Source organism: Giraffa tippelskirchi, chromosome 7 (genome assembly GCF_054371585.1).
Source record: "Giraffa tippelskirchi isolate mGirTip1 chromosome 7, T2T-mGirTip1v1.2.pri, whole genome shotgun sequence".
NCBI lineage: Eukaryota > Metazoa > Chordata > Mammalia > Artiodactyla > Giraffidae > Giraffa > Giraffa tippelskirchi.
Window position 1 is genome coordinate 156,521,134 of NC_137281.1, and position 14,248 is coordinate 156,535,381.

At 41.9% G+C, this 14,248-nt stretch overlaps 1 protein-coding gene across 5 annotated transcripts in view; it reads left to right on the forward strand.

Annotated features, from left to right (window-relative positions):
* Positions 1-13,716, forward strand: part of FLRT2 (fibronectin leucine rich transmembrane protein 2) — a 102,993-nt gene extending 89,277 nt beyond the window's left edge. For all 5 annotated transcript variants that reach the window (XM_081517298.1, XM_081517302.1, XM_081517299.1 and 2 more), the window contains one exon: positions 9,005-13,716. In XM_081517298.1, coding sequence (XP_081373424.1) covers positions 9,382-11,364 — 1,983 coding nt within the window. In that variant the 5' untranslated portion in view covers positions 9,005-9,381 and the 3' untranslated portion in view covers positions 11,365-13,716. The remainder of the gene's footprint in view (positions 1-9,004) is intronic.
* Positions 13,717-14,248: the final 532 nt, after the last annotated feature.

The window sequence follows — 14,248 nt, forward strand, 5'->3', positions numbered from 1 at the left end:
CTGCTCCAATTCGTGTCCATTGCATCGGTGATGCCATCCAACCATCTCATCCTCTGCTGCTTGCTTCTCCCCCTGCCCTCTATCTTTCCCAGCATCAGGGTCTTTTCCAATGGGTCTGCTCTTTGCATCAGGTGGCCAGAGTATTGGAGCTTCAGCTTCAGCATCCGTCCTTCCAATGAATATTCAGGGATGATTTCCTTTAGGATGGACTGGTTGGATCTCCTTGCAGACCAAGGGACTCTCAAGAGTCTTTTCCAGCACCACAGTTCAAAAGCATCAATTTTTCAGCATTCAGCTTTCTTTGAAGTCCAAGTCTCACATCGATACGTGACTACTGGAAAAACCATAGCTTTGACTACATGGACCATCGTCAGCAAAGTGATGTCTCTGTTTTTTAATATGCCATCTAGGTTTGTCTTAGCTTTCCTTCCATGGAACAAGCGTCTTTTAATTTCATGGCTGCAGTCACCAGCCACAGTGATCTTGGAACCCAAGAAAATAAAATCTGTCACTGCTTCCGTTTTTTCCCCATCTATTTGCTATGAAGTGATGGAACCAGATGCCATGATCTTTGTTTTTTGAATGCTGAGTTTCAAGCCAGCTTTTTCACTCTTCTGTTTCACCCTCATCTAGAGGCTCTTTAGTTCCTCTTCACTTTCTGCCATTAGAGTGGTATCATCTGCATCTCTGAGGTTATTGATATTTCTCCTGGCTATTTTGATTCCAGCTTGAGATTCATCCAACCTGGCATTTCGCATGATATACTTTGCATAGAAGTTAAGTAAGCAGGGTGCCCGTATACAGCCTTGTCATACACATTTCCCAGTTTGGAACCGGACAGTTGTTCCATGTCCGGTTGTAACCTGCTTATTAGTTGCTTCTTGACCTGCATATAGGTTTCACAGGGGGCGGGTAAGGTGGTCTGGTATTCCCATCTCTTTAAGAATTTTCCACAATTTGTTGTGATCCACACGATCAAAGGCTTTAGGGTAGTCAATGAAACAGAAGTAGATGTTTTTTTCTGGAATTCTGTTGCTTTGTCTATGATCCAACGGATGTTGGCAATTTGATCTCTGGTTCCTCTGCCTTTTCTAAATCCAGCTTGTACATATGGAAGTTCTCAGTTCATGTACTGTTGAAGCCTGCCTTGAAGGATTTTTAATATAAAATTACCAGCATGTGAAATGAGCACAATTGTACTGTAGTCTGAATATTCTTTGACATTGCCCTTCTTTGGGGTTGGAATGAAAAACTGACCTTTTCCAGTTCTGTGGCCACTGCTGTTTTCCAAATTTCCTGACATATTGAGGCAACACTTTCACAGAATCATCTTTCAGGATTATAAATAGCTCTGCTGGAATTCTGTCCTCTAAGTTTGTTCATGGAAATGCTTCGTAAAGCCCACTTGACTCCACACTCCAGGTTGTCTGGCTCTAGGTGAGCGACCACACCATTGTGGTTATCTGGGTCATGAAGACGCTTTTTATATGGTTCTTCTGTGTATTCTTTCCACCTCTTCTTAATCTCTTCTGCTTCTGTTAGGTCCTTATCTTTTCTTTATTGTACCCATCCTTCCACAAAATGTTCCCTTGATATCTCCAACTTTCTGGAAATTTCTAGTCTTTCCCATTCTAGAATGGTAATTTTCCTCTATTTCTTTGCATTGTTCATTTAAGAAGACCTTCTTATCTCTACTTGCTATTCTCTGGAACTCTGAGCTGAGGTCAGATTAAATTCCGGCTCCACTAAATCCTGACATCCTTTGGTCTTTCCACGCCCCCACAACACTTCTGCCTCTCACTTGTTGGTTTGGTCTAGACATAGAAGGACCAGTTGTCTCAATGTCTTGAAAGCAGTTTCTGATCAACACGTGTCTGAGTGGTAGGACCGTGAAGTGATTGATCATCGGACCCATCTGGGGAAAGTTGACAAATTGTCCCTGCCCAGACTTCATTGAAGACCAGTCAAACCCGAATCTACAGGGATAGGACGCAGAAACCTTAATGGTTCACCACCTTCCCCAAGTGTTTTTGATGACCCCTGGGGATGGGAAATCACTGGATCAGATGATGGGAAAATCTCTCCAAAAGATGAGTCTAAAAAATACCAGCATTTTTTTTTTTTTCTGCCTGAACCATGAGATGCTTAGTATCTGAGCAAATGAATGAATGACTGAACTACCTCCCTTTAAAATGGGTTTCAAAGTGTATAGACATGAGCTATGGCAAGTTCCATCCTTTATGGACCATATGCTTTTTTTTTTTTTTTTTAATCTCTTTTTTGTTTGTTTTGTTTTGCCATACATTGACATGAATCCACTATGGGTGTACATGTTTTCCCCTTCCAGAACCCGCCTCCCACCTCCCTTCCCATCCCATCCCTCCGGGTCATCCCGGTGCACCAGCCCCGAGCACCCTGTATCATGCATTGAACCTGGACTGGCGATTCACTTCACATATGATAATTGACATGCTTCCATGCCATTCTCCTTTGTTTTCTTTTTTTTTTTTACCCCATTGGTGATGCCTCAATGAAATTCTTCTCTATTAGTGTCTGTTCACCACTAGGCTTATTAAATATCCTAAAGACTGAGTCTTGCAGCCCTCGGTTATGCAGATTTATATGAACCCAGAGGATGGTCAGTGGGAGCTCCCCAGTGGATTGAGAGCAACCGTATGACAATAATAAATTTGTCCTCAAAGTTTATGCATTTGAGTTTGCAATGTTGTAACTAGTTCTAAACTTACCCCTATTATTTAAACCAACTGCATTGAAATCCATGTGAGAACAACTCTTCAAATGTGTTAGAGAATTTTATGCTTGTCAGGAGAATAGTTTTTCTTCTTCTTTTTTTTTTTGGTCCAGTTTTAATGTTTTCAATTCTAGACTGACTGGAGCCAGAAAATTGTCAACTGTTTGAATAAAGTGCTTCCTTTCTTTCCTCCCCTCCTTTCCCCATTTTCCCTTCTTTCTCTCTCTTTGTTTTAGCAAAGAAAAATATTTGTCTAATGAGAAAAACTTCAAGGGGCTTGATTAAGCTTCAGTGAGATGGAAAAATGGTTTCAAGTTAGGGGGTAGCTATTGTTATATTTTTTTTTTCCGAATTCCTCTGCTAATCCCCATATCTTGGCCAGCTAACTATAGAACTCTCCTGATTATTGTAGGGACAATATTTATAACCTATCTAGAGGAATGTGGAAATGTGCACAAGATCTATAAATTGCTCTAGTGTTTCCAGATTGTAACAAAGACATTTGCAGTGTAGTTGGGCCTATGGAGTCTGCACCTGTGTCTGTCTGATTTTTAAGCACAAACTTAACTCCAGAAGCTCTAAATCTGATGTGCCCAGGGACACTTTTCTAGGAGGATTCCTTGTCTGGTTAGCCTTCTCACCTGTAGCATCACTTCAGGCACCGTGTTGTCTCTTGGCACAACCGCTCAATGCCGAACCATTTAAGATTTTATTGGGTTTGTCCTGATGTCATTATACTACGCAATCGGTGCTGCTTATTGACAATCCCTATTTTCTGTACTATGATTTTTATAGTCTGAGTTTATTAAGGGCTCCTGGAATACAAGCTCCTGGAATTAATTAAAAAAGAACTTTGTAGGTAGCACTAAGAGAGAAACACTTTACAGAAAGCTTTTACCTGATTTATGTCTTTTAAGTCTCATTTCTATGGAAAGCGTTAAATTAAGGGAGCCTGGCATAACTGCTGCTGTTATTGTCATCTTTAACAGACAGGCAGGGCCAGGTTCTTGCTATCTCCAAAGAGAACTGGTTGCATGTTGATTTATACTTAGGCTTTCGAAACTGTGTTTTCTGCTTTAAATGAAAATCTCTGTTTTTACCTAGCACCTTCCATTAAGCCTTTCTTCATAATCTCTCCTTTCCTGGAGAGGAGACACAGTCAGTGCAATATTCAAACAAACAGGAAAAAGGAAAGAAGAAAAAGAAAAAAAAAACCCGAAACAAAACACAACTTTTTGCTCTCAGTATTTTAAATTCATCTTGTAAAGCAGAATCTTTTCATATCCAACCATTATGAAGTGGCTAATGATTTTGAAACATAGGTTTGTTTCTTAGCTTCTAGAAATAGCACGATCTCAGTGGGAAGCAGACAGAGCTGGAGGAAAGTGCTATGTGGTTCAAGTTCTGTTCCTTCTCTGAGCGGGCCTGGGTTTCACCTCTGGATCCACATTATGGCCATCCCTGGACAGAACTTCTGAAATCTCTTCCCTGGCTTGTACCTTCCTATCCTTCAGATCCTCACAAAGACAGTCTTCTTGCAGCTGTCTTTTTCCTGTTACCCCGTGGACTAGATTAGAACTTTTTACAAGGTACTATAGTTCCCTAATGCCCCGAGGTTGGAGATCTTTACACAGCACCATAATTCCTTGCTTATTCATTTCTCTCCCCTCATTATATTTTTAAGACTCACAAAGTCAAAAACCGTATCAGCTCTGCGAGATGGTATACTCATTCCAGTGCTCCTCCCCCAAAAAAATACTGGGTAAATAAATAAATGAAAATATATTGTGTTTCCATGCTTTTTTGGTATCCATGGCATGAAGCACGTTTAGGCTCTGTTTATTAGAAATTTATCTTTAATTTCCTCTATAAAATCAGAATAAAAATACTAAACTTTTAAGGTACTTGTAAGATGAGGTAGGTCAGTGGTTGTTAACTGGAGGCATTTTGCCTCCCCAGGGGACATACATATATCTGGAGACATCTCTGTATATTCACAGCAGCTCCACAACAGAAGAATTATCTGGCTCAAAATTTGAATAGTACTGATGTTGAGAAATCATGGAGTAGGTGTCCGTATGGAGAACCTGGATGGTCAAAGGTGATTTTTATTTTACTCTACATTTTGGAGTTCACCTCTTTGGATATCATGAATCGTAACGAGTACACTGAGAATAACAGTTTTAGGTAGTATGTCCTTGTCTTGTGTCGGCACCATACAGCGCTTCACAAATATTATCCTGTTTAATCCTCTCAACAGGGCTGTTGAGCTAGGAACTATTTTATCCTCATTTTTCAGGTAAGGAAACTAAAATTTAAAAGATTTAAGTAATTTGTCCAGCTTCTCAGAGCCAGAGGTGTAGTGAAGACTCAGAGACTATGCTTTTGACCATTATACTATGCTACTTTCTCTATAAATTCAGTCTCTATCTTAAGATTTCTCTTAAGAAATTTCCAAAATAGACTTCTCCAAAGAAGGATTTCGCCCCTTCGTATTTAGTAGGAGTTACAGCTGAAAATATGGAGATTTCAGCCTGCTTGACTTAAAAATCATCATTGCCTAGGTGGCTGCGATTTTACACTTGCCCTGATTTGAACAAAGATACAGTCTGTGGGCTGACATAATGTATAGGCTGCTGTCGGTGCAAGAATTAGCACAAGTCTGCCACGCACGGTTATTCCGTGGGATTCCCAGGAAGGACAGGGGACACCCTGAGAGTTTGTTTTCATTCAGCGTTGAACTTGTCACAGCTAATCAACACAGCGTGATCCAGATGAGATTTCCTCCTGTGGAGGGGGATGAACAGGGACAGTTTGCCCCATGTAATCCCATTAGGAGCTTTCTTCAGGACCACATCCTCTTCCTATGTAATTATACAAGAACCGCCTATAAGTAAAGCCCACCTGCCAGAGAGCAAGACCTGGGGCAAAGGGTTGGCTCTTAGGCTTTTTTCAGGGAACACGATTGAAGCAAGCGGAATATTTACCATTTGGATGCACAGGGATGGCCCCCAGTTCCATTCCTGAATACTTTGTTAGCACCCAATCATTATCATGGTTGTTTTTCAGTCACTAAGTCATGTCCCACTCTTTGCGACCCCATGGACTGCAGCACGCCAGGCTCCTCTGTCCTGTACTATCTCCCAGAGCTTGCTCAAATTCACATCCATGGAGTCAGTGATGCTCTCTAGCCATCTCATCTTCTGTGGTCCCCTTCTCCTTTTGCCTTCAATCTTTCCCAGTATCAGGGTCTTTTCCAGTGAGTTGATGCTTCAATCATTAGTGCCTTGCGGCTATTCACGGATAAAGTTTCTAAACAGATCCTACCGTCTTCAGACATTGGTTTGTTGTTTCTAGGACCTTAAAACTGGGCTTGCAAATGCAGTTAAGAAACATCTATTATTTTTACATAAGAATTTAAAGACCCTGGGGAAGTTGTTTTTTCTCGCTTGGAAAATTCTGTTGCTTGTGCACTACTTTCACACTTGGAAGATTCCTGTGAAATCCTCAAAAATGTGTTAGATTCTATTCTTTTAGCCTCACTTTCCTACCTCTTTTGAAGAGGAAATGCTAATGGCACCAAACAGATTTTTGTTCTTAAATAAATGATGCTTTATGAGAGTGTGTGCCTCTGATTACAGATAACTCTTTCAGCTCCTGCTGGATATTAGCATCTGTCATTCAGACATACATTTCCAAGGATCTGCTGAAGCCAAGTGATATATTTGGTCACTGTGCTACTCTACCTATAAGATGTCATTTACATACAAGACATAATTTGAGACCATCTCCCCGGGACCAAAGGGATTAGTATGCTTTACGCTTTTACTCTTCTTAAATCAGTCGCTTGACATACTCTTGCAATTATTTTACCTTTAATAAATTAAAGCATGTGGATGTTTAAGTAAGATGGCACTGTGTTTAGGGCAGTGTTGCTCACGTTTTATTGTGCATGCATGTATGTAACGCCCACATTCTGTGTTTCCAGCAACTTCCCAGGTCAGGTTCATGTGGTTGGACCAAAAACCACACTCAGCAGCAGCTATTAGGGAATGCTGGGAAGGTTTGATAATTTGAAACCTAAGCTAGGGATAGCATCAAGCTGATGGCATTGAATTCACTTTTCCAGCACTACCCTTAGTTTTTTTTTTTTTTTCCTAAATTATTTCATAAGCTTATAGGGAGATTTTTGCTAGAGGGGATTGCTCCTGTTTCTTGTGACAAAACATATATTTGTAATTTGTAACAAAGTAAATAATTCTTGATTTTTAATAAAGTTTTATTAGTTTTGATTTTAAATCCATTTTGCCTGGAAAGAAACTCCCTCGACCACCTCCTTTTTTTTTAAGCTTTCTGAACAACTGAAAATGTATATTGCCATTTCAGGTCAGCAAAGGCATTTTTTAGATGGCTTACAATATTTTTAATAGTAGAACAAATTTAACATTCTGGACACTTGAATAGAGGTTACATTTTTTTTTTTTTCTTTTTTAACTATGTTTAAAAACACAAACAGCGGACTTCCCAAGTGGTGCTAGTAGTAAAGAACCTGCCTACAATGCAGCAGATGTAAGACACTAGAGTTTGATCCCTGAGTCAGGACAATCCCCAGGAGGAGGGCATGGCAACCCACTCCAGTATTCTTGCCTGGAGAATCCCTTGGACAGAGGAGCCTGGCGGGCTACCGTCTATGGACTCTCGAAGAGTCGAACACAACTTAAGTGACTTAGTTCTCATGCACATAAAGATAGCCAAGGAAACAATTTCAAATAGTTCCTCTGTGCATTAGATACAAGTTGTTTCAATTACTGTGTATTGGTGAGAATTAAGCGACTTCTAGCTTGCCGTGTCCTGTCATGTTAGCTTATTTTATAGGGAAATCAAAGCTGACACCTTTCAATTAACATCTTTACCTCTCTAATATAAAAATAGATGGAAGAGTTCTGGAGCAGAAAGGTTTGATTAGTATCTGCAGATTGCCTTTACTTCCCCAACTGTGTCTCCTGTCATTTCAAAGTTTGTTGAAAGTCCTTTTCTAGAAGCAGGAAAACACTCACAGATGGGAGGAAGGTTGCGTTGTTGAAAAATAATTTATTCCTAGTCATGAGCTTGTCACCTCTCAAAGGAATCACAGTGGTGTGTCTCATCTGTACCTAGAGGTCTCAGAAGAGGGGATAAGTGGAAATGTGTCATGGACTGGAGTTTGGTCATTCTAGGTGGTAACTCAAGTGTGAGCTATTTGGGAGGCAGACAGAGATGAGAGGAGGCAGGGAGTGGGGAGGGAAAGAGAAATCCTCTCTCTGCCGTCACACATGCATCTGTGAGTCACCTTTAAACCGCCTCATCATAGTGTCAGATCAAAAGGATGCATCTTTCTGTTTTATATAGTTGATATATATTCATGTGCTTAGTCGCTCAGTTGTGTCCAACTCTCTGCGACTCCATGGACTGTAGCCCACCATGCTCCTTTGTCCATGGGATTCTCCAGGCAAGAACACTGGAGTGGGTAGCCATTCCCTTCTCCAGGAGATCTTCCCTGACCAAGGGATAGAACTCGGGTCTCCTGAATTGCAAATGGATCCTTTACCGTAAGAGCCACCAGGGAAGCCAAATGCAAAATGGGGACAGATAAAATTATCTAGAAAGATGCATCTTTTTCATTTGTCACTTTTTTACGTGATAATTTTTTATTGAAACATAAGTGATTTACAATGTTGTTTTAGTTTCAGGTGTACCAATTCATTTTTTATATATTAAAAAATGACAAATATAAAAGATGCATCTTTCCAAATAACTTTATCAGTTTCCATTTTGCCTTTGTTTATAACTGGAAAGGGTTTCACATTTTTCCCCTTAAATTGTATTTTTTGCTCAGTCAGTCGTTTCATTGTGAAATATGACTGTGACCAGTTGCATTTATAAATAGTCATCCTTGATTCACTAGATTCAGCCCCAGGCCTCTTATGCAAATAGATCTCTGAGAGAAGATGCTGACTGTGATGTAAAATTCACTGTATGATTGTTGATAATGAGGTAACAATATGATATTTTTTTGACGAAGACAAATCATTTTCATTTCTTGAATACCTTTTCAAGTGAATTATTATTACTTAACACATCACTTAATGCGAACTCCTTGCCTCTAGGTGTTTAGTCCCAATCACAGCATTTTTGAAAAGCCTACAGTCAGATCAGCACTTAATCCATTGTCTACCCTTCACTGACTCTTTTCTCTTTTCTTTCCTACAACAGATTGCAGATTGAGCTTAACCAAGAAGCTCGGGGGCTGATCCACACTGACCTGCCTGACCACGGAAGAGGTCCTGCCGGCCTGGTTGGGCCCCTCTTGGCTGTGGATAACTTGGCTTCACTTGTTGCCTGGGTGGAAAATTCTTCCTATTGAAATATTTTTGCACATGGAGGACAGCAGCAAAGAGGCCAACACAGGCTGAAAAGACCAGAGACCTCAAGAAGATTCTTTGACCTTGGCCTTCAGGAGATTTCTTCAAGTTGGAATTCTGGACTTGAACCCTGTTCAATTATTTTGGTTTGGCTATCTCTATTTTTTTTTTTAATTTTTTTACTTTTCTTTTCCGTACAGCATCGTGTTTGATTTCTGTACTTCAGAAATGGGCCTGCAGACCACACAGGGGCCCGGCCAGGGGGCTTTTTTCCTGAAATCTTGGCTTCTCATTTCCCTGGGGCTCTCCTCACAAGTGTCAAAATTCCTGGCGTGCCCTAGTGTGTGTCGCTGTGACAGGAACTTCGTCTACTGTAACGAGCGAAGCTTGACCTCAGTGCCTCTTGGGATCCCGGAGGGCGTCACTGTACTCTACCTCCATAACAACCAAATTAATAATGCTGGGTTTCCTGCAGAACTGCACAATGTTCAGTCCGTGCACACTGTCTACCTTTACGGCAACCAGCTGGACGAGTTCCCCATGAACCTCCCCAAGAACGTCCGCGTTCTCCACCTGCAGGAAAACAACATTCAGACCATTTCACGGGCGGCCCTGGCCCAGCTCCTGAAGCTGGAAGAGCTCCACCTGGATGACAATTCCATCTCCACCGTGGGCGTGGAGGATGGGGCCTTCCGAGAGGCCCTCAGCCTGAAGTTGCTGTTCCTGTCTAAGAATCACCTGAGCAGCGTGCCAGTGGGCCTTCCCGTGGACCTGCAGGAGCTGCGCGTGGACGAGAACCGCATCGCCGTCATCTCAGACATGGCCTTCCAGAACCTCACGAGCTTGGAGCGCCTGATCGTGGACGGGAACCTCCTGACCAACAAGGGCATCGCCGAGGGCACCTTCGGCCACCTCACCAAGCTCAAGGAATTCTCCATCGTCCGGAACTCGCTCTCCCGCCCGCCTCCTGACCTCCCGGGTACGCACCTGGTCAGGCTCTACCTGCAGGACAACCAGATCAGCCACATCCCTTTGACAGCCTTCTCCAATCTCCGGAAGCTGGAACGGCTGGACATCTCCAACAACCAGCTGCGCGTGTTGACTCAAGGGGTCTTTGACAACCTGTCCAACCTGAAGCAGCTCACCGCTCGGAACAACCCATGGTTCTGTGACTGTAGCATTAAATGGGTCACAGAATGGCTCAGACACATCCCCGCCTCGCTCAACGTGCGGGGTTTCATGTGCCAAGGTCCCGAGCAAGTCAGGGGCATGGCCGTGCGGGAGCTGAATATGAATCTGTTGTCCTGCCCCACCACGACCCCCGGCCTGCCACCCCTCACCCCAGCCCCGAGTTCAGCTTCTCCCGTGACTCAGCCCCCCACGTTCTCCGCCCCGATCCCCAGCAGAAGCTACACGTCCCTGAGTCCCACAGCCTCCAAGCTCCCCACGATTCCGGACTGGGACGGCAGAGAAAGAGTGACCCCGCCGCTTTCTGAACGGATCCAACTCTCCATCCATTTCGTGAATGACACCTCCATCCAAGTCAGCTGGCTCTCTCTCTTCACTGTGATGGCTTACAAGCTCACGTGGGTGAAAATGGGCCACAGTTTGGTGGGGGGCATCGTTCAGGAACGCATCGTTAGCGGCGAGAAGCAGCATCTGAGCCTGGTTAATTTGGAGCCCAGATCCACGTATCGGATTTGTTTAGTGCCCCTGGATGCGTTTAACTACCGAGCTGTAGAAGACACCATTTGTTCGGAGGCCACCACCCATGACTCCTATGTGAACAATGGCAGCAACACGGCTTCCAGCCATGAGCAGACGACTTCCCACAGCATGGGCTCCCCTTTTCTGCTGGCGGGCCTGATCGGGGGCGCTGTTATATTTGTGCTGGTGGTTCTGCTCGGTGTCTTTTGCTGGCATATGCACAGAAAGGGGCGCTACACCTCCCAGAAGTGGAAATACAACCGGGGCCGTCGGAAAGACGACTACTGCGAGGCGGGCACGAAGAAGGACAACTCCATCCTGGAGATGACAGAGACCAGTTTCCAGATCGTCTCCTTAAATAACGATCAGCTCCTTAAAGGAGATTTCAGACTGCAGCCCATTTACACCCCAAATGGGGGCATTAATTACACAGACTGCCATATCCCCAACAACATGCGATACTGCAACAGCAGTGTGCCAGACCTGGAGCACTGCCATACGTGACAGACAGAGGCCCAGCGCTTACAGAAGTGGACAGACACGGAGACGCTCGAGAACATACACACGTGTGCACATAAAGACACGCGAATTACATTTGATAAATGTTACACAGATGCATTTGTGCATTTGAATACTCTGTAATTTATACGGTGTACTATATAATGGGATTTAAAAAAAAAGTGCTATCTTTTCTATTCCAAGTTAATTACAAACAGTTTTGTAACTCTTTGCTTTTTAAATCTTAAAAAAAAAAATAGTTGCTGAAGTACTGTACAGGGTTGTACAATGAGGACCCAGTGCCAGGGTGAAAGAATGAGTGATTCTTCCTCCTGATGCAATTTACCACTTCACTGTTGAAGCTTCAGAACAAATTCGTTTCCTAGAGTTGGTGGTCAGGTGAAAGGGCAGGTTAAAGTGGACTCATCAGAGTGAGGCAGATAATAGTCATAAAACAAGAAATGCACCCCAGATATCTTCATATAATTTCTATACTTCCGGGTCTGGAAGAAAAGTGAAAACTTGTAGAATCTGAGAAAGGAGGTAGTCACCCTGTTGTGACCCAAAGGAGGAAATGCAGAAGGCATCTCTGGAGGAAGTCAGTTCCTATGAGATAAGTTAACCCATCCATTGGCAGAATCAAAAAAATGAGACAAGATTTGAAAAGACCTTTGAATCCAGGGGTTGGCTTTCTGACTGGGAACTTGACAAATCACCCTTCAGGCTCCCCTGGCCCTGTGTGAAACAGAAAGCTGAGTCTGATATCAGTCATCTTCGGGGCAGGTAGGATATCCCAGCAAGAAAACTCCCTTTAAAAGTGTTACTGTTCAAATTATACATCAGGTTGAATCACATTCAACAGAGATATATTCTAGAATACTTTTTTAGAAGAGGCTAATAAAATAATGGGAAAAATTATATTGAATGGAATTATTTTTGATAATGAGAATTATTTGAGTAGATTCACTGCAGCTATGTCAACATGATATTTAGACCAACAAGGCATCAATGTTTGGAATATACTAAACTGGTTATTTAAAAACCATTGATACCCTTTAGACAAAAGCACGTAATCAGTGGTCCCATTATACTATATCAACTAACTTTGTTAGTATCATGTTGAAATAGCTTGAATTAATACCTTTATCCCCTCGGAAATTCTTGTCTTCCAATCACCTCACGTATATTTTCATAATTAGCTGTTGATGATACATTTGTTGGTCACCCCTCTGCTAAAAAATCGAAAGAAAACTATGGATGCCAGTCTTGGTTGCACAAAATATTCATACTCACTTTAAAATGTATACTAATTTTCCCTGCTAATAATTCTGTAAGGATGCATCAAAGCTGGCAAAACACCGTATTTTTTTAAAAAAGCAATACTGTGTTTCCACCTTGAACTGACTTTGATCCGCTTCCATTTTTTTTACATTTCATTTATTCCTTTTAAATTGTGGATGTTCCTCTTCTTTGGGAATTGTGAGGGATAATCAATCTTATATTAACAGGATAACAGATGAAAAATGAACAAGTCTGGGAGGGAAGGCTTGTTCCCCTAATCTTGGCAGTGCAGGGCGTTGAGCAGAGGGCATGGAGAAGAGAAAGATGTCCAGGCTTAATTCTAGATATTTTTTGAAGCAACGTCCCATCTTCAGAAAGCATGTACAATGTCCTCCTTTCCATCCCTTAGCTGTAGAAGGGCTATCGATCACATACACATCTTATCTAAAAAGTACACCCTTGGAAAATTCTTTTGAAAATCAAATTTAGGCATTTCACTCTGTGTTGCATATTTTCTTGATCACTGGTCATTATTTTAGGAACCTATGACGTTAATGTCACAATCATGTTGCTTTGGCTTTCTCTGTCCCTCTTACTTTTAACAAAATAGAACTGTGATGTGTCTTCTTTGTAAAAGTTTAGGTATAAAATGCTATGCAAGTTTTTCTTTATAGTAAGAGCTTTATTTTCTTTAATAATATATCCCCAAGTAGTATGTTTTAATCTCCCTTGTCCCTCAGAATAAGCCGAAAATATAACTGAAATTATAATGTTGCAGACACAAGAATCGAAACTGTGCAGTCAAGCTGAAATTAACTATGGATTAATTTGAATTAATTCTAAAGTGACTTTGGTTTTCATTTTAGTCTATTAGCTAGCTCATTTTGACTGTTGCCTTTTTAAAGCTAGGTCCATGCAGTGAAGGGAAAAGACAATCTGTGAAAACGATTAGTGTAGCAGTAAGCCATCCCAAATGCAGGACCATGACACGGGGCTTTGTGTGTTTAACTGGATAATTCCCTTCCACTGTCCTTTTCTCCTTGGCTGTGTAGATAAAACTATGTGTTCAAATGATGGTACTTTGATTTTTGAAGTTTTTTTTTTTCCTTTTATCTACAAAATAATCATTCTCATTTATTCGTATTGTGTGTATAACCTCCAGTGGGATATGTGGCTGCTGAAACAAATGTCTTTGCTTTGAGCCAAGAAGACCAAGGTTAGAGAGGTTTCTATAATGTCTTATGAGATTCATAGAATTATCTGGGTCTTAAGTCCTATGATGGAGACCTGGTCATGTGAAAAGATTAGGATGATCTGAAATGGTTCTTTTGCTAGACAGCATTCCTGAAGAGATAGAATCTAGTTAGAGGCTTAATTCTAAGCTTGTGTACAACATGACAGAGACTGCTCAAATCAAGATTGGTCTCCGGTTTGTAATAGCATACCTGGGACTCTCACCTACACCAGGATAGAAAGCACATCACAGAATTTGCAATGCTTTACGCGTTTTAGGAAAACTGCTGAAGGACCGTCAGTGGCAGATTATGCTTTGATTGGCACTTTTGTCATGGGAATGTTTTGATGATACATATCTCTATGTTGGACCTCT